The sequence below is a fragment of the Xenopus laevis genome, chromosome 1L, assembly GCF_017654675.1.
Source record: "Xenopus laevis strain J_2021 chromosome 1L, Xenopus_laevis_v10.1, whole genome shotgun sequence".
NCBI lineage: Eukaryota > Metazoa > Chordata > Amphibia > Anura > Pipidae > Xenopus > Xenopus laevis.
Window position 1 is genome coordinate 40,339,144 of NC_054371.1, and position 25,559 is coordinate 40,364,702.

General features: G+C 37.4%; 1 protein-coding gene across 1 annotated transcript in view; it reads right to left on the bottom strand.

Annotated features, from left to right (window-relative positions):
* nfxl1.L (nuclear transcription factor, X-box binding like 1 L homeolog) overlaps window positions 1–21,936 on the bottom strand; it is a 54,772-nt gene extending 32,836 nt beyond the window's left edge. Inside the window, 10 exon segments of the mRNA NM_001096972.1 lie at window positions 3,536–3,660; window positions 4,412–4,526; window positions 6,082–6,182; window positions 8,464–8,625; window positions 9,025–9,203; window positions 12,197–12,330; window positions 12,604–12,713; window positions 16,172–16,345; window positions 18,034–18,305; window positions 21,869–21,936. Coding sequence (NP_001090441.1) covers window positions 3,536–3,660; window positions 4,412–4,526; window positions 6,082–6,182; window positions 8,464–8,625; window positions 9,025–9,203; window positions 12,197–12,330; window positions 12,604–12,713; window positions 16,172–16,345; window positions 18,034–18,274 — 1,341 coding nt within the window. The 5' untranslated portion in view covers window positions 18,275–18,305; window positions 21,869–21,936.
* Window positions 21,937–25,559: the final 3,623 nt, after the last annotated feature.

A 25,559-nucleotide genomic window follows, 5' to 3' on the forward strand; every position in this document is an offset into this window, starting at 1 on the left:
GTTAACCTTCCAACACTTTTTTTTAGTTCAGTTGGTTTTAGATAGTTCAGCAAAAGTAAAGACTTTTTCAGATTACTTTCTATTTTCTATGTGTGACTGTTCTTCAAATGAAGTTGAAGTCAAATTTTTCACATTTCTAAAGCTGCTCTGGGAAAGGGGTGGGGTCGCCAACCTTCTAACTGTTCTAAATTGATACATTTAGTTGATACATTTCTTATCTTTCTCCCTTTTGAGCAGAATCCCTGAGTTCTGTTAAAGGCACCTGTTAGAATTGATAGAATAGTTGCAAAAACTAGAGATGCTACTGAGAAATTTACAGCATCAACTAAATGTTGCTAAATTGTAACAGTTTGGAATCTGCACCTGAATTACTGGGCTGCCAGACTCAAACACCAGAGCCAAGAACATTGAACTTTAAAGAGGAATTAAAGTCTAAAATAGAATAAGGCTAGAAATACTGTATTTTGTATACTAAACATAAACATGAACTTACTGCACCACAAGCCTAATCAAACAAATGATTTATGCTTCCAAAGTTGGCCACAGGGAGTCAACATCTTGTAACTTTTCAAGACCAAGACTGTGCACATGCTCAGTGTGGTCTGGGCTGCTTAGGGATCGTCATACATGATCAAAACAGGACAAGTCAAATAATATCTGCCAGAAGCCGATACAGCAAGACTGATTAATAATCAGAATAGGCAGACTGCACTGGGTCATGTGTAATCTAATGAGGATTTTATAGTTTTTGTATTGTTTAATAAAAACTTTCTCCAACTCTGCAGAACCAGTGGCTGCAGCAAAATAATCCTTCAATGAGAATCCCAGTTTTTCTGTTTAAATTTGGCTCAGTGGTCTTTGTCCCTGCAGTTGGAAACAGTAAAGTGGATGTAAAGGCAAAAATAAAATCAAATATAAAGCTTTACAAAGTCGCTGACTACTCTAAAGGGAAACAAAGCTGCTTGAGTTCTGCACAGCTGGGAAGTAAGGCAGGGGCTCCCCCTGCTGTTCGAAAGTATGATTGTTTCCCTGCAGAGCAGTTAGGGAGCAGTAAATGAAGGGAGAATTTCACAGCATACAGCCAGGTTTCTTATTAAAACGGTACACATTTTTTAATTAAAGTATATTGGATATAGGTTTCTTTTTCATTAAAGATAGTAAAAATGGGGTTTTTGCCTTTACATGCCCTTTAAACTTAGATTTTGGAAAAACTGTAAAAAATTGAAAGACGTCTGTTTCCGGAGAACAATCTGAAAACAACTGAACTGAAAAAGTGATTGGCAGGTGAACAATCCCTTTAAATCTCTTTAACCCAAGGGCATATTTTTCCAGTTCATGCACCTTTTGAAAATACATTAGAGGCAATGAGTAACTCTTAAGTAAAAAGTTAAATCATCCAGGCTCTTTAGATCAAGTGAGGTCTCCAAAACAAAGGCAAGATTAAATCCCCATAACTGTGAAAATGATATCCATTAAGATAAGAAAGGCATATTTAGGTCATATTGACCTTGAAAAAGATAATTTGTCAGACATAGCTACTCCATTGCAAATGCTTATTTTTTGTTAAAGCCTGTATAATTAAAGCCAGCTTATTCTGCATTTAATGGGTTTGTCAGCCAAATGATGGAGCATAACCCCAAAAAAATGTCCTGCATGTGTTTTGCATGTGCAGCCATTATTAAATCACTGCTTTAAAAGGCAGTCGGGTTCTACCGACCTATGAATTTAATCAGTGAGAAAAGTGGAAAACAGAGCTGGGGCCAAACTCATGTGGTGGTTCAGACAAGAACAGACTTTTAGGTCGATGGAATTTCTGGGCATTACTGGGTGTCAAATGGCTGATTAACCAGCTCAGAATTGCTTGCTAAGCATATGAAAGCATCTCTAGGACTGTCACTTATTAGGGTAGGACTACACAGACGTCTTTGGTGCGATGCGACAAAACGCTGCCGTCAAAATCGCATGCAACGGAAATAAGGTAAGAGATAGAAATGTCGGACGAAGTCGCAGCATTGATTCGACGCGACACGACTGTCGGATGCAGACGCTGCTTCTGCATCAGACAGTGGTGTCAACGCTGCAACTTCATCTGACATTTCTATCCCTTACCTTATTTTGGTCGCATGCGATTTGATGCCGGCGTTTCGAAGCAGTGCGTCGGGTCGAGCCGAAAACGACCGTGTAGTCCTACCTCAAGTCTTCCAAAATCGATTGAAGTTTCCACTTGAAGGAAAGAATTTCGTATGTGAGAGTCAATTGTCTGATAAGTGAGTACACCTGTGATTTGAAATGATTGCCATTCAAATCAATATGAATTTTGAGGGGGTATTTTCATTGAGGTTTTAAATCATCAGAATGACAACATGCCTGTACTTAGCTATGTCACCATTACAATAAACGCAAAATGTCTTCAGCAAAACTCCTTCTATCTCTCCACTAAGCAAGGACAGAATAATATTTTGTTGGTCATAGTTAAAACAAAATAAGTTTATTAATTAAATGATTACATTTAGTTCAGTGTATGGCTACACCATGTGAGCTTTAAGCATTTAATAAAGAGTGACAAATTGCTCATTATGGAGCCAGCAGACTTGCCCAATGTGACTGTAGCCTTATTGGTTGGCAAAATAAATAAAGCCCTGTTCAGCTTCACTTGTTTGTCTTTCTTTAATTAGCTGTATAGCTTCACGACTGCTTCATCTGAGAACACCATATGAGAACACGAAACTCTCTCGGTGCAGTGGGTAAACAGTTCCAGTTTTTTCCCATGAACTTCAATAGTTTTCACATGATAAACAGTGAGATAAGTTTTTCTGAATTGAGTGTCAAAGTGAATCTCAAATTAATTCACATTCATGGTTTTTCAAGTGATAAACCTTTTTCTCACTGAATTGAATCTGGCCCATTATTTTAACGACCACATGACTAGAGAGTACAGTGCAGGAACAATGTACAGACCCAGAGAAACCAAGTGCAAGTACAGGTATGGGACCTGTTATCCAGAATGCTTGGGACCTGGGCTTTTCTGGATAAGAGGTCTTTCTGTAATTTGGATCTCCATACCTTAAGCCTACCGAAAAATCATTTAAACATTTAAAAATTAAATAAACCTGTTAAGCTTGTATTGTTTCCAATAAGGATTAATTATATCTTAGTTGGGATCACGTACAAGATACGGTTTTATTATTACAGAGAAAAAGGAAATCATTTTTAAAAATGTGATTTGATTAACATGGAGTCTATGGGAGATGGCCTTCCCATAATTTGGGGCTTTCTGGATAACGGGTTTACAGATAAAGGATCCCATACCTGTACAATGTCCTATATGTCCCATTGGTTAGTTAATCTGCACTGTGTTCTGATTGTTCTAACATTATAAATTATGCTCATGTATAAATATAGAGAAAGGCCTGGGACCGAAAACGTCAGTCTGTAACTTATACAATAAATCATTTTTTCCTTTTAAGAAGTCCTGAGAGTGCGGACCTTATTGCATTTTAGTTTAAATATATATAAAACTAAGAGCATGTCTGACCTGTCTGCAAGTCTCACAGGGACCTCGGTGGCATCTCTGGGAGCATTTATGAAGTGCACACTCTAGAAGTTTGTCACAGCTGTCTCCACATGTAGGGACATCTTCAGTACAAGGTAAGGTATACTCTGAAAGGAGAGAATAAAAACATTATAAAGTAATCTTATCCGTGGTGTCAACTTTTGTTTAATAGAGGCTAAGGAATCAGTAAAATGTGTATTTTACATGATTAAAGGAATTGTTCTGTATAAAATAAAAACTGGATAAATAGAAAGGCTGTGCAAAATAAAACATGTTTTCAATATAGTTAGTTAGCCAAAAATGTAATGTATAACGGCCTTCCTGCCTGCTAAAATCTAAATCACCGGCGGGGTGGCACTCTGAGAGCACTTTGTTTTCCGAAGTCGCCCGAAATTGCCTCACGAGGAAACTTCGGGCGACTTCGGAAAACGAAGTGCTCCGAGTGCCATCCCGCCGGTTATTTCGATTCTAGCCGGTGGGAAGGCAGTTCGGGGAGATAAGTCGCCCGAAGAAGAGGCGATTTTGTCATTGCGCGACTAAATCTCCCCGAATCTCCACATGTCTCTGCTCTTAGAAGGTCAAAAATTAAACTTTCCACTTCAGTATTAGAAAAACGGTCACAGATAGAAGATTGAAAGTAATTGGAAAAAGTCTTTATTTCTGGTGAAGAATCTCAAAGCAACCGAACTGAAAAAAATGTTGGAAGGTGAACAACACCTTTAACAATAAAACTTCATGTGTCTCTATTCAACCAAAATGATACACGTTGATACAGTTCACAGTGGAACACTGAAGCTGATAAAAGTAGATTACATTGTTTGCAATACAATCAATAATGAGAATTGGTGAATACTTTACTTGATTTTGCACATGGGCACAAGCGATTTCCCGATCGAGGGCACTGCCCACATGGGCCAGCATGGCAGATCTTCTCACAGGTGTGGTTACCGCATGGCAGGGTTTTGCCGCAGACCTATGTTAAAAAATCCTTCATTGGTTTACAATCACAATACAAAAGTAACAACATTTGCAAGCTTAGGCATACAGCCACAAGGAGCCAATCTGCGTGATTTGCAAATTTCAAGCAGTGTCAATGTGAGGTGATGTATGTTCCCTGGAAAAAAATGTAAGTTAATCATACAGTTATGGGATCCGTTATCCAGAAACCCGTTATCCAGAAAGCTACGAATTACGGAAAGGCTGTCTCCCTCCATTTTATCCAAATAATCCACATTTTTAAAAATTATATCCTTTTTCTCTGTAATAAAAAACAGTACCATACTACTTGATCCCAACTAAGATATAATTAATCCTTATTGGAAGCAAAACCATTGGGTTTATTTTGGGGTAGATTTATCAAGGGTCAAAGTTAAAAAAAACTTAGAACTTCGAATTCAAAAAGACCAACCAAATGGAGGTCAAAGGTTTTTGGGGGTCGAAGTTTCGTTTCAAAGTTTTCCCCCAAAAAACTTTGATCTCTCAAACTTCACCAATTGCCTCCATATAGGTTCTAGGAGGTCCCCCATAGGCTAAAACAGCACTTCGGCAGCTTTTAGGTGGCCAATGGTCGAAGTTTTAAAGAGACAGTACATAATAAATTTCAATATTCGAAATTTAAAGTTTTTTTCGACTCAAAGTTGGACTATTCGATGGTCGAAGTACCCAAAAATTACTTCGAAATTCAAAGTTTTTTACTTCGAAAATTCACTTCAACCTTTGATAAATCTGCCCCATAATGTTTACATGATTTTCTAGTAGACTTGAGGTATGAAGATCCGAATTATGAAAAGATCCAATATCAGGAAAACCCCAGGCCCTGAGCATTCCAGATAACAGGTCCTATACCTGTACTACAAATCCAACACAGTGGAGAATGTAAATATCTATTGTTTATACATTATGTGCACACCCCAGTTGCTATTATTCATATATCACTGTGTAAAAGGTGTCTATTCTTGCTCTGCTATCAATAATAGTCCGTTGGATTATTATTCAACCTGAAACACATTTTCACATTTCACAGGTAAGCCCCCAAGGGAAAAAAAAACATGTGGTTTTTTTTTGTATGAATTGCAAACAAGAGAAGGCAACTCTGTGAACCACTCCTGATGAAGGATAATGTTTCTTTCCAGGTGTCATTTTTGATTCTGGCAAAGAAATAGGATTATACCTTAAAACACAGTTTGAAGACAATCAGTTATTTCCTTTGGAAAGGAACCCACAAGGTTTTTTTTTTTATAAGTACTGTGGGTCTAACTTTCTAGAAATTCTTTATATAAATAAAACGCATAAACACATTTTATTGCCCAATTGGCAGTTCAAAACATGCAATCCAAATAGTATAGTTTACTTTCTTTCAGATTTAGGATTTCACTTATTTACCCTTTTGTGTTCGTAATTAGGGAACCTGAATTACATCTGCGAATCAAAGCACTCGCTAATAATGTTCTACAGACATTTTAAAAACTACTGAGATCTTACGACTACTGAAAATAACGTTGAATATTCTGGACTACAGTGTTGCTCACCTGCTCACACTGCCAGGTTGGACTTGCACATGGTCTTTGTGCGACATTTCTTCCACACAAACATTTTTGCTTGCTTACTCGTGGACAAGGCAGGCAATCTCCTAGAGAGAAACATATAAACAACTGGGTTAGTATGGGAAGTCAGACCTATACATCTAATAGCCCCTGGTATTGACTTCGGGAACTTATAACTAATTGCTAACTAACTAATAGTGGATTCTATGGGGCAAATTTACTAAATGGCGTAGTGGCTTAAGCTAGCAAAAATTCGCCAGGGTGACGTCATTTACTAACGGGTGCTAGCGAAGTGGACCAACTCGAGCGCTACTTCGCACCCTTACGCCAAGCGAAGTTGCGCTATGGCGAAGCGATGTAACTATGCTAATTCACAAACTTGCGGATTTTACTGAACGTTACCTCTTGCGCCAGACTTGCCTCCGCCACCTCAGACCAGGCGAAGTGCAATAGAGTAGATAGGGCTTGCTTCAAAAAAAGTCCCAAAAAATGCTGGTGTCTTTTACTTTTTTAAGGGTGATAGGCTGAAATAGATGGTAAATTTTTTTGTGGGTACCCTCCTTCCCCCCCTACATTTCCTAACATATGGCACTTAAACTATACAGTGGGCACATGTATAGGGCAAAATAACTTTTATTTTATGAAGCTTCCCCAGGCTTGTGTAGTGTAATGTATTTGCTGCTACATATATGTCCATTGTATTTTAACTTGGTGCCGTATGCAAATTAGGCATTGCTAGCATAACTTCGCTTTGCTTGACGAATTAACAGTAGTGCAACTTCGCTACCTTTCGCCTTCCTGAGCGCAACTTCAGATTTTAGTGAATTAGCGGCGCCTTGGTGAAACTTCGCTTGGCGAAGTGCGGCAAAGCCAACGCTGGTGCAACTTCGAAGGTAAGTAAATTTGCCCCAATGAGTCACTAATTTATATCTAAGGGTAAGGTCACACTGGCAGGTTCGGGGAGATTTAGTCGCCCGGCGACTAATAGCCTCTTCTTTGGGGTGACTAATCTCCCCGAACTGCTTCCCCCTGTCTTCCGCCTGCTAGAATGAAAAATCGCCTGCGGCATGGCACTCGCGCGCTTTGTTTTCCGAAGTTGCTTCACGAGGAAACTTCGGGTGACTTCAGAAAATGAAGCGCCGCGAGTGCCATGCCGCAGCCGATTCTCCCCGAATCTCCCAGTATGGCATTACCCTAAATGGGATTATACATACAAGGGACCCCTTGATCTTTATTTTTATGGGTTAGGGTGTTTTTAATTGGCTAAAGGTATAATTGATTAATAAATATGACTTTTTCTTTAATAATAAACATGTATGTTTAGTTACATCTAAGCAAGTCCTTAATGTGTTTCAGTGTTGTTTCATATAGTTTATATAATTCTACACCCCAGATCCTTTTAGTATCTATTCACCAATTCAATGTTAATTGTATTTAGTATGGGAAGTGTTACAGGCTAAAGAACCAACTTCGGTAACATCACAGGATAAAAACAATCAAGTGGGAAATGTCCATCTAACAATCCTCAACAAGGACAGCACCTGGGCTATATACACTTTTCATATTTGGAGTGCATCTGTTTACATGCCAATTAGATGGATGATATAGATAGATGAGATACATTTTTATGAGCAGTGTAACCACCTGGCACGGGAAACTGTGATGCTGGCAATATATGAACACAGTTTATTGGCGCCACTATAACGTTAAAATGTGGCCCTTGAATGTGTTTACTGGACAGCTCCATCATCTGCTGAAAAATTATATTTCAACTAACACCCTACACGAGTAACCAGCTATCACATTCGTTTTCAATACCAATCCATCAATGTGAAGTCCATAAAGATAAAGATGTGACGAGAGATGAACCTAAAAAACTTGAAAGGGTTTCTCTCCCAATTAAAGATAAGTGAATGTGAAACATTTTGAACACAAAGCAGCAATACAATTCAGCACTACAGACTTGCCGTTTAGGTTAAAACACGAGCCCTAAGAATTCTTTCACGATCCAAAGAAAACTATATCCCAGATACATCAGTTCTATGTATTAAAGGGACGCTAAAGATAAAAAAAAATCAATGTAAACGTACTCATGTTCATATGAGTATTTATACAATGTATGTTTGTTTTTAGTACCAGGCTTTTGTCTGAACAGCTCTCTCTGCAAGTCATTTATATATTCAGCATCTCTACAGTTTATGGACAATATAGAAATGCATAGACAATACATTGTTTTGCTTTATCAGGGCAACTCTAGTCAAAAGTGCTTAAAAGGACCACTCTGATTAAGTTTGCATCAAATGTTCTTTACATTTCAGATACAGTTATGTAGCCTCCTGGTATCTTAAAAATCACAATTATACTCACCTTTATGACAAGGGTTTTCACACTTGTGCTGTTTACACATTAGAGTCTTTCTACATGGCTGTTGACAGGACCATTCTTTGGCACTGCATCTTCGAGGGACTGGCTTAGCCTTCTGACAGAAACAAGTTATGGTGACCATCTTTGGACATGGTGGGCAAGGGCCTGTGTAACAGGATAAAGACCGTTTAGGAAATGTTGGTAAAGGCAAAGATGTGCTGTGACTTCCAACCTAGCAATAACCTTTGATCAGATCTTCTCCAAGTAATTTAGATCAATAAAAGCAGCAGCACTCCGGTATTACTGAAAAAGTGAAAAACTTTACTTAAAGTGCCTTAAGGTAACGTTTCGGGCTACTCTGGCCCTTTGTCAAGCCTTTTTTCTCCAAGTAATGCAAGGCCACTTACACTGACAAAAGAATTCTACAATATATTTATTTAATAAGCTCCAGTACAACCCTTTAAAAAATCCATTATGAGAATCTGATGGCTTTACAAATATTATATTGGGGATATGGACATTTATTTCCTGATCAATTATGATTAATAAAGCTAGGATCTTTACCTGGATGGCATAACAGCAGACATTTATGGCCGCATGTAGGTTTAAACTCTCTTTCACAAACTTGCCCACACGAATGAGGTACCAGCCACGGATCCAAAGGAGGATCTTCCACTTTCCCACAATAGCAGTAATACCTACAGGGGGTCTCAGAACGTTTATATTCATAGCGGCACTTGGGGCTGGAAGACAGAAGTAAACAATGCAATACTTTATGTCATACAACATCAGAAGATGTCTACATTCACTTAAATGTGCTTCAGCCCTGTGAACCAAAACCTTTATGGAGTAATAAAAGTTTTCACCAGGTCTATTAACCCATTGCAACCAATTATCAAGTTGCTTTTATTGGAAGTTGAAAAAAAAGTTAACAGGTAATTAATTAAAAAAAGTTGCTATTCTATCACACACTCAAACTAACTACAAGTTTAATATGGGCGTTCATAGTGCAATGCTGTTGTCTGTTTTTGAGCAACTTTATAGACCATCTTAGAATGATTTCAAATGAATGTCACATACATTTATCAACTGCACAAGAAAGAAATTGCAGTAGAAAACACGACTCGTATATAGGGGTCATCAGGCTGACTGCACAGCCTGTGGCTTTGGTTATCTATTATTAGACATCATGGAGCAGATTTATCAAGGGTCGAATAGTACATTTTAATTAGAATTTTCGAGTGTCCAAATTCACACATTAAAATTTTAATTCCTCTATTCAAATGTAAATTTAAATGTGAGATTTATCACATCTCTACCATGGAAACAGTCCCAATTCAAATATTTGCCACCTGCTGTACAAGTCAATAGCAGAAGTCCTATGAGCCATTTGGAGATGTTAATAGCCTTCCTGACATTCAAGTAAGATTCTAATACGATTCGAATACGATTCGAATATTAGACATTCAAATTTTTTCTTAAATAGCCAGTCGATTTGTGAGTATATTCGGGTTGAATAAACTCACATTAATTCAAAATTCAACCTTTGATAAATGGGCCTCCCCATTTAGTCAAATTTGACCCTTCTATGTAACTGGGCCACAAAAAATATATTCCCGCCGAGTTATTTGAGAAAATCAAGCCTAAGAACAATTATGAAGTATTATGGTATATAGGCATTGTTGTCCTGTGGGAACTCTGACTTTTAGATTAATCTTCAGTTACTTAAGATTTAAAATCCAAATATATCAGGTTGTATCCAAGGACAAACTTTGGTTTCCCCACAGTTCAGCACTTGCAGGTCCTCCTCCACCTGTTTGAGACGATCTCCAAGTACAGAAAATAAAGTGCTAGAATCCTCAAAAATTCATTGAGGAGGGGGATTTAACAGAAAGAATAAAATATAGTATAGTATTTTTTTCAAAAAATTTTTTTGTTTTTTGTTTTTTAAAAAATTGTTAAGACCCACCGTGATTATTAACAGTGATAATAGTGTTCTTTTATTTAACTTAGAAGAAGAGAGCCCAAAAAAATGAAAGTGGTGAATTTTAAATGAAAGATAACAAAAAAAGAATAAAAAATAAAAATAAAATATGAAAAATAAAATTAAAAAATTCAAAAGTGAACAAGTGAATAATTTAGTGAATTAATAAATGCCAACGATTTCTCTCCAAGTGATAGTGAATTCAGTGTTATTTATTACTTAAAACACATTCAATTGTGCAATAGGTGAATATTAATGTAATTAAGGAATATTTGGTGTGGGTTCAACTTCCCCTTAGATTTTTCCTGTTTAAGATCCACACTCTATGGATTAGAGGAAAGGTAACATAGAATACTTTGCCACAATTCCGGTACAACCGGTTGTGCAGCTCACTCACCAAATGTGAGTTAAGGGAGAGCGTCTGATAGGTCCTGTTCGCGCTGTTTCCACTCTTTTTCTACTATCCAGGTTGTTGTAGGAGGGATAAAAATAGAGAGGGGCATGTGCAGGGATCACTTTAAAACAGTTTAATAGAATAAGTGAGTGTATTTTTATTCTATTAAACTGTTTTAAAGTGATCCCTGCACATGCCCCTCTCTATTTTTATCCCTCCTACAACAACCTGGATAGTAGAAAAAGAGTGGAAACAGCGCGAACAGGACCTATCAGACGCTCTCCCTTAACTCACATTTGGTGAGTGAGCTGCACAACCGGTTGTACCGGAATTGTGGCAAAGTATTCTATGTTACCTTTCCTCTAATCCATAGAGTGTGGATCTTAAACGGGAAAAATCTAAGGGGAAGTTGAACCCACACCAAATATTCCTTAATTACATTAATATTCACCTATTGCACAATTGAATGTGTTTTAAGTAATAAATAACACTGAATTCACTATCACTTGGAGAGAAATCGTTAGCATTTATTAATTCACTAAATTATTCACTTGTTCACTTTTGAATTTTTTAATTTTATTTTTCATATTTTATTTTTATTTTTTATTCTTTTTTTGTTATCTTTCATTTAAAATTCACCACTTTCATTTTTTTGGGCTCTCTTCTTCTAAGTTAAATAAAAGAACACTATTATCACTGTTAATAATCACGGTGGGTCTTAACAATTTTTTAAAAAACAAAAAACAAAAAAATTTTTTGAAAAAAATACTATACTATATTTTATTCTTTCTGTTAAATCCCCCTCCTCAATGAATTTTTGAGGATTCTAGCACTTTATTTTCTGTACTTAAATTTAAAAACCTATCCACCCAACATAGTATAATTTCTTTCAAAGGAGAAGGAAAGCTACGGAGGCATTATATTGCCAATAGATTAGCTGCAATAGTGCAAGCTAGAATGCTATATTTATTGTAGAATGTTTTACCATACCAGAGTAAAAAGCTCTAGACGCTTTCGGTTTGTTTAAGATAGCAGTTGCAGTATTAGCTTGGTGTGACATCACTTCCTGCCCGAGTCTCTCCCTGCTCACTTATCGCTCTGGGCTCAGATTACAGCAGAGAAGGGGGGGTGAGCAAACTGAGCATGCTCTTGCCCGGAGCAAGGAAGTTTAAGCTGGAGGCAAGAAGTCTGATACAGAAGTCAATGTGTACACAATAGAAGGAAAGAAATGCAGTGTTTCTTTTGACAGAGGACTCAGCATTAATTTGAGGGTTTACTAGTATATTCAGATGGACCTTTCTGATAAGGCTTACTTGGTTTTAACCTTTCCCTCTTCTTTAAATAATAATTTTACTTACCAAGGCCATGGATAGTCTTTCTTCTCAAAATCATCATCTGTCAATGGAGAGGATACAAGAAACACACTGTCCTTTGCCCATTTCTGTATACACGGCATATGAAATATACAAAAGCAACCAGAGCAGCTCCAAACCTACAGAGGATTAATACATAATGAAGTTTAAATGTCCGTTTTTTCGGACACTGTGAAGTGGGACACTCCAGTTGAAATATGTATGTTATAATACAAAAAAGTGACTATTGTGTATAAATGCATGATTATTTTTTACTTTCTGATCCCATTAACCCTTTAAAAGATCAAATCGTTGTTCAGCCCTTTTGTAAACTTTTGGCATGTTCGCAACAGGAAAACTGTTTGGTGTACATTCTATTAAAATGCCTTAAACTTAACTATAAAAATACTCACAGCTTGGTTTCTCTTGACAGAAGCAATACAGATCAAGCAGGTCACTGCACCAGCCTGAAAAGCCTCATTCACATATTGTTGTGTACGGGCTAACTCGCTAAGGTCTCCATCTTTATCAAGAAATAAAGATTTAAAAACATTACTAATTAAAATCACATTTTAAAATTATGAATTAAAATTGTAATTGTTGGTATATTTGTGACAATGATAAACAATCCCACATGGGATAATGATGGCCTAACTGGAATTCAGAAATGACATCCGTTTCAATTACCAATTCAATCAGCCAGCTTTGTAAGTTGGTTGGTTCCCTCAGCTCTAGACAATCCAGCACAGGTATGGGTTCCGTTATCCAGAAAGCTACAAATCATGGAATGGCCATCTCCCATAACCTCCGTTTATGCAGTTAATACAAATTTGGAAAAATTATACATTTTTCTCTGTAATAATAAAACAGTTCCCTGTACTTGAACAACACTAAGATATAATTAATCCTTATTGGAAGCAAAACCAGCCTATTGGGTTTATTTAATGTTTACATGATTTTCTAGGAGACTTAAGGTATGAAGATCCAAATTATGGAAAGATCTGTTATCTGGAAAACCCCAGGTCCCGAGCATTCTGGATAACAGGTACCACACCTGTACAGGAAATCCAACCAACCAGTCATTATCCCAAAAGGATAAAACAATTAACATTTCGCTAATAACGAACAAAATTAATATTCAATTAAACTGGAAGTTGAGATCCCCAGAACGTTCCCCTTGCAGCAGTAAAAGCTGTACTGACTGTTTAGGACTAAATAAATGAATGCCTACCACATGACACTGTACACTATGGAATATGGTGCAGTAACTCATGTCAGTTAATAAGACATTCCCTTATAAATGCAACTCTTGTAGCTGACCTGTCATTGCTTCAGCAAAGCACTGTGACCCTGCTAGCCGCTGTAAGGTCACAGGGTGCCAGATATAGCACATGGCAAATCACTGGTTCTATCATGCAGGCACACAAGCAATGGTTTAGTTCCAGAGATCTATATTCTTTTGCATGTCCCCTTTCTTCTAACTTGTTTTTCCCTCCTTTCACATTAAAAGCTAAGCCAGTAACTACAAGCAGATCATGATTTGGCCCACAGAGTGACAGCTACATCTGCCTTCACCCTAAAATTGCTTTATTTAAAATATATTTCTCCTTTGACCATTTCTGTCTAACAACACTGCCTGACTATTTCCAGATGCTCTCCCTTCACCCTCAAAACACATGTTCTCAAGCTCCTAGCCCCCTTCCTAATCCCAGGCACTGGTTCATTGCCCAGTGTCAAAAGCCATCAGGTGTTCCTTAGCTACAGAGTTGCACTTTTCCTCTCTGAAGGTGGCTGGATATTCTCACCTGGCCTATGGAGTCATGGACAACTCTGTCTACAGTGCTGACCATACTTATATCATTGTGTCAGTGTTTAAGTATTTTCTTTGGCAGTTCCGCTGCAAGCAAACTATGGGTCATCCAAACACTCCCATAGACTGTGTAGTAAGGGCAATAGTAAGTGAGCTGACCAAGCTTCGTATTCCCGTACCATGATTCCAGAGTACACATTTGCCACCCTTATTTTGTTTGTTGCTGGAGATTTTGGTTCTGTATGACTGTAATACAGTGTTATTGTAATGTTATTTAAATAATGTTCATTTTTTGTTGTAAAGTTTTCAATAAAAAAACATAAAACCCTAATCCCAGGCACCTTTATAAACTTTCCTTTCGCCCCACAACTCCCATAACCATTTCCTATCACTGCTGACTTTCATTTCCAAACTGATATCCATTTTCTTCATGTTATAATCTATCCTCCAGTTAAAGGACCAGTAATGCCAATTTTTTTTTAAAATTTTTTAATATATATTTGTATAGAACAAAAAAAAACACCAAGCCATACGCAACTTTGAAATCGCAAAGTCTTTATTAAAAATTAACTTCCCGAAACTCCGCTTGCGCTCCTCTTCAGAAAAGCCAACAGGGCGAAGATCCATCGTGCGGCGCTCGATTTCTCCTCCCTGGCTATCTCCTATAGAAGGCAGAGAGGAGAAATCGAGCGCCACGCGATGGATCATCGCCTTGTCACCTTTTCTGAAGAGGATCGCAAGCAGAGTTTCGGTAAGTTATTTTTTAATAAAGACTTGGCGATTTTAAAGTTATCTTTGTCTTGGTGTCTTTTTTTCGTTCTATACAAACACGTTTTTAAAAAAAAAAAAAAAAAAAAATTACGTTACTGGTCCTTTAAGTTTTGCATACCTTGTGGTCTGATCTTACCTATAAATAACTGGGACTACTTAACTAAAATAACCAAACATATGCATATATGAAATTTTCCATTTTGTTACCGTTTCCAAAAATGAAAAACATAATTACAGGAAACCATTGTAAGGTCTACCTTGCTCCTTACTTTATGGTATATCTGTAGGATTATAAAGATAATGCTGTTCTCTGACTTAAAGGAACAGTAACAACAAAGAATGAAAGAGTTTCAAAGCAATGAAAATATAACCTGCTGCTCGACTGCACTGGTACAACTGGGATGTTGACTTCAGATACTCTACTATAGTTTATATAAACAAGCTGTTGTATAGCCATAGGGGCAGCCAAGGAGAAAATGCACAGGTCAAACAGCAGATAACAAATAATCGCTGTAGTATCCAATCAGTATACAATACAGTACATATCTGTTATCTACTATGTAACATGTGCTTGAAAATATGAAAAAAAAAATATACGAAAATATAACCTAATGCTCTACTGCACTGGTACAACTGGTATGTTGACTTCAAATACTCTACTATAGTTTATATAAACAAGCTGTTGTATAGCCATAGGGGCAGCCATTCAAAGCTGAAAAAGGAGAAAATGCACAGGTCAAACAGCAGATAACAAATAATCGCTGTAGTATACAATCAGTATACAATAAAGTACCTGTTATCTACTATGTAACATGTGCCTGAATGGCTGCCCCCATGGCTACACAGCAGCTTATGTATACTATAGTTGTGTTTTTAAAATAAAAACCCCAGTTTTATCAGTACATGGCAATACTACATAATATTGTCATTCCATAAAAAAAAAAAAATCTTTCATTTTTTGGTGTTACTGTTCCTTTAAGCAGTGTCCATACTGACCATTCTAATGGATATGTCCATGTATATAACAAAATCAATTGCCCTGTCATTCCAGATGCCACCTTCTTTGCATTTACTCCCGAATGCCTGATCTCTTTCATTGAAACCATGCATGCAAAGTTTTTATCTTTTTAGGATGAATTTGATTTATTTATTTTGATAGGTGAGAGCCCCTCAGCAGGCCCAAGTTACACTGCAAATGTAATTCATGTGAATGAATCAAAGTATATAAAGTAAGTAATCGGCAGCTTTTCATTCAGTATTGGGCATATAAAGGATTCCCTTTAAACCATTCCTGCTTCAAAAAAGTCAATTTAAAACTTGTGTTCAACCCAGCAAAACATAACCAAGACATGCTTACTAGAAGTCTGCTATTGATACACAACTTTAATGAAGGGAATTACCTGTTTGACTGGTGTAAGATGTAAAGGTTAAAGCCAGTATCTTTTTCTGCTTGCCATCTGCATCTTCATCGCCGTCCTCGTCATCTGATGAACTATAATGATCCTCTGCAAGCTTTTTAACAGCTGCCTGATTAGCTTTCTGGATTTCTTCAAACTTCTTTTTAGAATTCTCCTCTGTAAGTAAAAATTTACACACGATTTTTGATACAAACTATTCAATACAGAAGTCTGAAGGAAATGCTGTGCTGCAAATTTCTCATCCACAGTAAAAACAATATATATATATATATATATATATATATATATATATATATATATATATATATATATATATAGATATATATAGATATATATATATAGATATATCTTAAAATCTGCACAACAGACAGTAAGCTTTAACACTGCAAGGTATGAGACATATACAAGGTTTACTGTCCAGGTGCCAATTAGGCCAGTGTTGATAAATAATCCAACACTTTGGGCAAAACCAGCAACTTTGGCAACACAAAAATTACAGAAATGAAACATATAACCTATGCATACAGAAGCAGTTGTCAATTTGATAGTGTCTTCTAAATTGCCATAGGCCTGCTTCGCTAGCAATGGTTGCTATGGGTAACTGCACTTATACATTTTACCACCTGTAAGGTCTGTGGCCACCTTTAGAAAATAAAAACATACACAGGCTGATAAAAGCTGCTGACTTAGCCCCTCCAATGCAAGTGTGCAGCTTATCGGTCCATGCAGGGGGCTTTTCCTTTTCAACCTTGTATGCAGGTTGCACTACACATGTAGTGTCTGTAAGCTTTAGGATTCATTTACAGAGATCCTTCAGTTTCTCTACATATTGAAAAAGATCAGATGATTCATCTGCTGATTTATTGCTGAGATTCAAGTTGTAAAAGTGTTTAAATTTCACATATCTGTTCTTTTGGCCTGTGGACTAGACAAGCGAATCTCAAAGGAGAGGTCTTCTTACTTCCAAGATGCCAATGACCTTTTATGCAAGTTGATTTAAGGCAAAAACCGACTTTTTTTTATCATAACAGCCTCCCACATGCAGCAATAGTTGTCATTTTGAGATCAGTCAAGCTGCCTGACCATACCATTGAATGTCAGGACTAATAAAGATACGGGTAACATCAAAATTTAAAATAAGTCATTGTGCTGGGCAACAATACACCTTTTTTTTTATATATACACAACTCCAGAGGGCAGATTTACATAGGGTCGAATATCGAGGGTTAATTAACCCTCGATATTCGACTGCCGAATGTAAATCCTTCGACTTCGAATATCGAAGTCAAAGGATTTACCGCAAATAGTTCAATCGAACAAATCAATTCGAAGGATTTTAATCCATCAATCAAACGATTTTTCTTCGACCAAAAAAACATTAGAAAGCCTATGGGGACCTTCCACATAGGCTAACATTGCACCTCGGTAGGTTTTAGGTGGCGAAGTAGGGGGGTCGAAGTTTTTTTTTCATGGAGACAGTACTTCGATTATCGAATGGTCGAATATTCGAACGATTTTTAGTTTGAAACGTTCGATTCAAAGTCGTAGTCGAAGGTCGAAGTAGCCAATTCGATGGCCGAAGTAGCCAAAAAAAATCATTCGAAATTCGAAGTTTTTTTTATTCTATGCCTTCACTCGAGCTAAGTAAATGGGCCCCCAGGTGTTATACAATAGCCTATATAAAGAGCAAGCTGGCTGCCACGCTTTCATTAAACATTCAAAAAAACTTTTAACATAGCAAAATACAGAGCATGCTAGGATGTTCAGTCAATCTGAAAGACTTACCAGGTGAAGGGCTCAGGGTTTTCAGAATGTGAATATGGTAATCATGCCCTGCCACTTACCATTAGTTTCACGTTTTACATTTTCAGTGGTGACTGGTTTGCTGGCCGAAGCATAAGTAGAATTTCCCCATCCAGTGCCAGGCCTTTGAACACCATTCCCATCAGTGGGGACTCCTCTAGGGTAAGATGCATTTCTGTTTGATGCTGATACAGGGCCTGGTGCCTGGGATGATCCTCCACTAGCAGATGTAGCACGGCCTCTGGCTCTCCCTCTGCCAGCCTGACGCCAGGGAGCATCCATTCTTCTCTAACTGAAACCTCAGCGTGTGATACTGTAGAATACATTTACAGAATCCAGGAAATGAGTGGAGGAAAACTAAGCATTGTACATTGCATGTATACTGGGTGTCACTACACTGTCATATTTTTTTTTGTAGAGCTTTGGTGAAATGAAGTAATGGAAAACTATCAATGTAAAAGATTATTTACATTTAAAGTAGTGTTCTATCTTTTGGGCTGTCCTCCTCGTGAAGAAATAGTAACAACAAAACATTTAAGTGGTTTAAAGGAATGACAATATAATGTAGTGTTGCCCTCCACTGATAAAAGTGCTGTGTTTGCTTCAGAAACACAACTATAGTTTATATAAAAAAAAAGCTGCTGGGTAGCCGTGGGCGTAGCCATTTAAGCACAGGATACACAGTAGATAACAGATAAGTTCTGAAAAATCCCATTGTATACTTCAGAGCTTCCATTATGTATCCTGTGCTTTTTCTTCTTTTTCAGCTTTGAATGGCTGCCCCCATGGCTACACAGCAGCTTGTTTATACAAGCTATAGTAGTCTTTCTGAAGCAAACACACCAGTTGTGCCAGTGCAGCCCAACAGTATATTATATTTTCATTACTTTAAAACACTTTCATTTTTTGGTGTTAGTGTTCCTTTAAACAACTGGAACAAGTAAAGTGAAGTGAAAAGGAGCCACAGTGTTGAAGCTCCTTTTCACATGCTTTTGGATAACCAATGGAAACTTTTTGTCAGCACCAAGAATCCTTGATCCACAAGGATTACAGGTTTATGGGTCTGAACTAAGGATGCACCAAATCCAGGATTCAGCCCTTTACAGCAGGATTTGGCCAAATCCTTGTGCCGGGGTGAATTGAAACGGAATCCTTAATAACAATTGACTTTACGCATACAAAACGAGGAATTACAACTAATTTTGCAGTGCGATTTGCATATGCAAATAATTCAGATTCAGTTCTGTATTCGGCCGAATCTTTCACAAATGATTCGGGGGTTCAACCAAATCCAAAATTGTGGATTTGGTGCATCCCTAGTCTTAACAGTTCCCTAAGATATTTGGGCAGTATGGTTAAAAAAACAGCAAAACTGTTTGACAAATATAGGCATGTATTACCAGAAAATGTCTAGTGCCAGAACTAAAAAGTCCAATTTCCAGAATAAATGGTTATCATTACCTTTTTTGGTTGCATGAAAATGAAACATTAGATCTGAAGGCCCCTGGCTGCAATGTGCAAACAGAGCACAAATGCAGATACAGGAACTTGTGTTGACTTCAGAAATACTCAGACTGAATAGAATATTATTAACTCCTCTACTGAGATGCAAAGAAATGGAACCAGGATAAAAAAAAAAAAAAGTATAAAATGTCAGGCCTGCACTGCAGCTATGTACCATATGGAGACAAGTTAGATATGGGCAGTATTCTATCACACTATAAGAAGTTACAAATGTCACAGCTAAGGTTGTCCCATACATTTAAGAGATGTGTTATTCCCTTGGAAAGGTTTAAGAAAACAAGCATTACCAGTCTGCCATCCAATCAGACTGCAGTACATTTTTATGAACACAGAACTGGCACCTGCAATGTAATCTGTTTAGATAGTTCAGAGAACTTACTGGCACACCAAACCTCTTCATATAGTTTAACTCTGGCACTCAGTACTGAGTGGGATAGGTACCCACCTTGAATAAAAAGAAATGGCACAAGGAATTGCCCTTCCACGGGTTTTTCACCTTTAAATGTACTTTAAGAATGATGTAGAGAGTGATATTCTGAGACCATTTACAATTGGTTTTCATTTTTTATTATTTGTGTTTTTTTGCGTTATTTAGCTTTTTATTCAGCAGCTCTCCAGTTTGCAATTTCAGCAATCTGGTTGCTAGGGTCCAAATTACCCTACCAACCATGTGTTGATTTGAATAAGAGACTGGAACATGAATAGCAGAGGGCCCGGATAGAAAGATGAGTAAGAAAAAGTATCAATAACAATATATTTGTAGCCTTACAGAGCCTCATATTGGGCACATGGTTGGTATCAGCTGAAGACATGCACTACTAAGGGTAATCAAGGGCATGTGGTAGTTGCTGTTCAACAACAATTGGGGGGCTGCAGTCCAATTTGGATATCCCTAATAATATATACATATACTAAACAAGGGAAACATCTAATAATATAGAGTGAATAAAGTACCCCCTCTTGTAAAATGTAAGGATAGTATAAGTTACTGAGGAGTTTCATCATACCTCCCAAAATTTTGGAAATAAAAAGAGGGACAAAAATTTTTATGCCACATACCGCAGCGATTTTGTTTTGACCACGCCTCTTTCTGTGACCACACCCCATAATTACCATGTTCATTTTACAAAATTTGGCAGGTTATGAAAGTTTGAAAATATTTCTCCTTATCTAAACTGTTTTTTTGTGTCTCAAATTTGTTACAAAGTTTCTTATTTGCACCTGTTAGCTGTTCTGCGTTCTCTGCTAAAAGCCAATTAAGTGAGAAACGGTTTCTTTTTCTGGCTCTTCAGTGCAGAGAAAATAGGGACTTTCCAGTACAAATGAGGGACTGCAGGTTGAGCTGTCAAAAGAGGGACTGTCCCTCCGAAAAAGGGACTGTTGGGAGGTATGGTTTAATGACCATATAAAAACACGAGGTCGAAAGCTGAGTGTTTTTATACAGGTCATGGAACTCCGAGGTAACTTCTAATATCCTCATATTTTGCAACTGGGGGTACTTTATTTATTATAATACACAAGTTTCAGAGAGTCATGTGACAGAAATGACATCAGAACTCACCTTTTATAACTGATGACATCAGAACTCACCGTTTATAACTGATGACATCAGAACTCACCGTTTATAAGGATATAATTTACAAGATATTCATGGCTTTTGTGTATTATATAGTGAATAAAGTACCCCCTTTTGTAAAATATAGGGATATTATAAGTTACCGAGGAGTTTCATGACCATATAAAAACACGAGGCCGAAGGCCGAGTGTTTTTATACAGGTCATGGGACTCCGAGGTAACTTCTAATATCCTCATATTTTACAACTGGGGGTACTTTATTTATTATAATACACAAATTTCAATGAGTCATGTGACAGAAATGACATCAGAACTCACCGTTTATAACTGATGACATCAGAACTCACCGTTTATAAGGATATAATTTACAGGATATTCATGGCTTTTGTGTATTATATACATATACTAAACAAGGAAAACATCTAATAATATATACATATACTAAACAAGGGAAATATCTAATAATATATACATATACTAAACAAGGGAAATATCTAATAATATATACATATACTACATAAGGAAAACAACCCACATCGCATGATCCTATACTCGTCCTTTTATTTTACATTACAAATGCCTCATCTGCACATCAACTATAAAATTGCTGAATACAAATCTCCATTAGTTTCTCCCTGACACCGTGAAATAAAGGCGGACACCAATGGCAAATAATGTCAGTGTACATCAATGAGAATGGGATGAGAGGTGTGCCACTCAGATAGCAGCTCCACACAATAAATAACACAGGCACCGGCTTCATGGGAACTATTTACCTGACACGGCTCAGTCCATCTGCTTTTATCACAGACTGGCACCGGCCAGCCGAACACTTGCTGCCAGGAAGGGCCTCTCAAGCAAAAAAACACCCTGTGCCGCAGAGAGCTATAAAACTACATATCCCAGAATGCGTCGCGCTGACAGCCGTAGCTGTACGAGCATATCAAGCAGCCGGGACAGCGACAAACTACAGATCCCATCAAGCACTTCGTCAGGCTCTTTGGGATTACAGCGACGTGTCACACAGCTGTACAGTGCACGTAGAAGTCCCAGCATGCACTGCACTGGTTCCGGGAAGTGTGTGTGGGGGTGTGACGTCACGGCTCATCAAGAAGAGACTGCCTGCTGCCCTGCCGCCTCCCTCCACTTGGTAAAGCTTAACTCACTGACTGCTCAGTGCTCACTCAAGTCGACTCTCTGTGAGTGACCATACCTCCCTTTTTCGGAGGGACAGTCCCTCTTTTCACAGCTCAACCTGCAGTCCCTCATTTGTACTGGAAAGTCCCTATTTTCTCTGCTCTGAACAGCCAGAAAAAGAAACAAAGTTTCTCACTTAATTGGCTTTTAGCAGAGAGCACAGAACAGCTAACAGGTGCAAATAAGATACTTTGTAACAATTTTGAGATCTAAATAAACAGTTTAGATAAGGAGAAATATTTTCATAACCTGCAAAATTTTAATTTAATTTTAATATGAACATGGTAATTAGGGGGTGTAGCCACAGAAAGGGGCGTGGTCAAAAATTGCTGTTCTACGTGCGAAAAAATTTTCCCCCCTCTTTTTACTTCCAAAATGTTGGGAGGTATGGTGTGTGTTTCGCTGAGTGTGTGTTTCGCTGAGTGTGTGTTTCGCTGAGTGTGTGTGTCGCTGAGTGTGTGTCTGTGAGTGTGTGTGTGTCTGTGATTGTGTGTCTGTGAGTGTGTGTCTCTGTCTGTGAGTGTGTGTCTGTGAGTGTGTGTATGCAGGGGCGTTTCTGCCATGAGGCAAGGTGAGTACCTTGCCTCAGACAGCATCTCCCCAGAAGTTACAAGGGGCAGCAAAAAGCCGCTCCTTGTAACTCTTAAGAGCCGAATTTCCGGTTTTTAAACTAATTTCACTCTCTGCGCCAGCGATGTGCCCCCCCACTGGACCCTCGTCGGTGATTTTAAGGTAAGCACGACTGGTGGGGGGGGCAGCGTTTGAAACGCTGCCTCAGACGGCAAAACAGCCTGGAGCGTGCCTGTGTGGTTAGTAGTGGTTACTGAATGATTCTTCCTGTTTGTTTTTCATTGCTTATGAGTATCTGCATTTTTTACAGGCTTGTTCACTTTTTTTTTTTATATTTATTTTATTGAACAAAAGTTGTGATTTACTGTAAATTTCACATATTGTTTGTAATTACACAAGAACCATGGCAAAAACATAAAAAGAGCAATAAAGGTGCATGCAACCTTAGCCTTAGTGTCATTATTGATAGGAAAAATTTAAAATTGTCCTCTTTAAAGGAGAAGGAAAGGCTAAAACTAAGTAAGCTTTATCATAAATGTCTATATAAATACACCAGTAAACCCTCAAAGTAATGCTGCTCTAAAGTCCTCTGTTAAAAGAAAACACATTTCTTTCCTTCTGTTGTGTACACATGGACTTCTGTATTAGACTTCCTGTTTTCATCTTAAACCGCTAGGGCTCGAGCATGCTCAGTTTGCTGTAATCAGTCAAACATCTGTTTGTTTGTTTGTTTTTGCTCCTGATGAAGATCCCTGTGGGGGATTGAAACTTTGAGGCTTAATAATAAAACATTTTTTTGTTTTTTCACTAAAACCCTGTGAGTGCCGCAATCCTTGCTCACTGCTTATTTCCTATGCTGGCACATATATATATATATATATATATATATATATATATATATATATATATATATATATATATATATATATATATATATATATATATATATATTGTATGTCAGCCAAAGAACCGCACCAACCAGGACTTGGTATAGAGTTTCAAAGTACAAAATTTATATTTATTTTAATAAATTTTGTACTTTGAAACTCTATACCAAGTCCTGGTTGGTGCGGTTCTTTGGCTGACATACAATGTAATTTATTTTTGAACCAGCACACGGGCATTTGATTTTTTTTCCGTGTGCACTAGCTGCAAAGCGTCTATATATATATATATATATATATATATAAAAAAAATCAAATGCCCGTGTGCTGGTTCAAAAATAAATTACATTGTATGTCAGCCAAAGAACCGCACCAACCAGGACTTGGTATAGAGTTTCAAAGTACAAAATTTATTAAAATAAATATATATTTTGTACTTTGAAACTCTATACCAAGTCCTGGTTGGTGCGGTTCTTTGGCTGACATACTATATATATATATATATATATATATAAGTGCAAGTGGTTATGTGGGTACTTAAATACAAAAAAAGTGGGCGTACAGATGACATCATTACCAATTAATGCAAATGAGCAATTGTGGTTATATATTCAATTGAAGATTACTTGTGTTTTAAAACCGTGCCACAAGATGTCGCTATTTTCACATTTTTCTTTTTGTGTGCTGTGCAATTAATACAAAGTATTACTTGGCAGTAGATTTACGATATAAATCTGTGGATATTGTACCATCATTATCCAAGATTAATGTGACGTCTAGAAAATCCATTTTATAATCACTGATTGTGTGAGTCAATCTGATGTTCAGATCATTATTATTCAGTGTCAGCAAGAATTTATCTAGACATTCACGGCTACCAGTCCATAGGAAGACTAAGTCATCAATATAGCGAAACCAAGTGGCTATATGTTGAGTAAATTCGGACATCAAATCTCCAAATACCCAAGAGGCCTCCCACCGTGTCTATCCAGCTTCCGCACCTAACCTTGTTTTTATGTAATATATGTTTCTTGTATTTGTCTATATGTATTTTGTGGTCACACCCTCATTGCACCCCTGCCTAATGATTTTAAAAACTAGTGGTGAGCACAACTTTCCCTTGTTTGTTATAGTTCTACAGGAGCAGTGACCAGCTCCATGTTGTAGCTCCCACCCCCTCCAACTATAGTCAGGTGATCCCACTGGTGTCTAATAAAAGGGCAGCCAAGTTTGGGAGTTTTACTTTGAAAGCAGCTAGTAAGTTGCAGGTAAAACGTATTCGTCCCTTTTATAAAATGTATAATGAAGCAATAGAATTCTTAATGAATCAGATGAAAATTGAGCATAGGACTGGCCAGATATGGGATGACTTTGACGTAGTTGGCCAGCTTAAATATATTGCAATGTATGGACAAACAATCCCTGTTTTGTTTAAAGGGTAAGGCATTTTTCAGTAGCAGTATGCACAAAATGTCTCTGTCTTAAATATATTGATAATGGGTTGAGTGCAGAGGAATCTTGTATTTGTCTATATGTTTCTTTCGTTTGGTATACATTTTAGAGGTTAATAATAAAAGTTAGGTTTTATTTATTTTCCTGTCATTGGGACCTCAGATTAAAAGAGTGGGAAGGTGCAAAACTATGGGTCATACTTTTTCTTTCTCCTTTTCTGGTTAATCATATACCATATTTGACCTTGCACACCACCATTTTGGACTAAATCTCTTTCAATGGATGGTGCTATCTATCTTCTTTATTTTAAAAACTCTTGATAGTCTGTTTACTTTGTCCCAGTGCAGCAGAACTACAATCGACA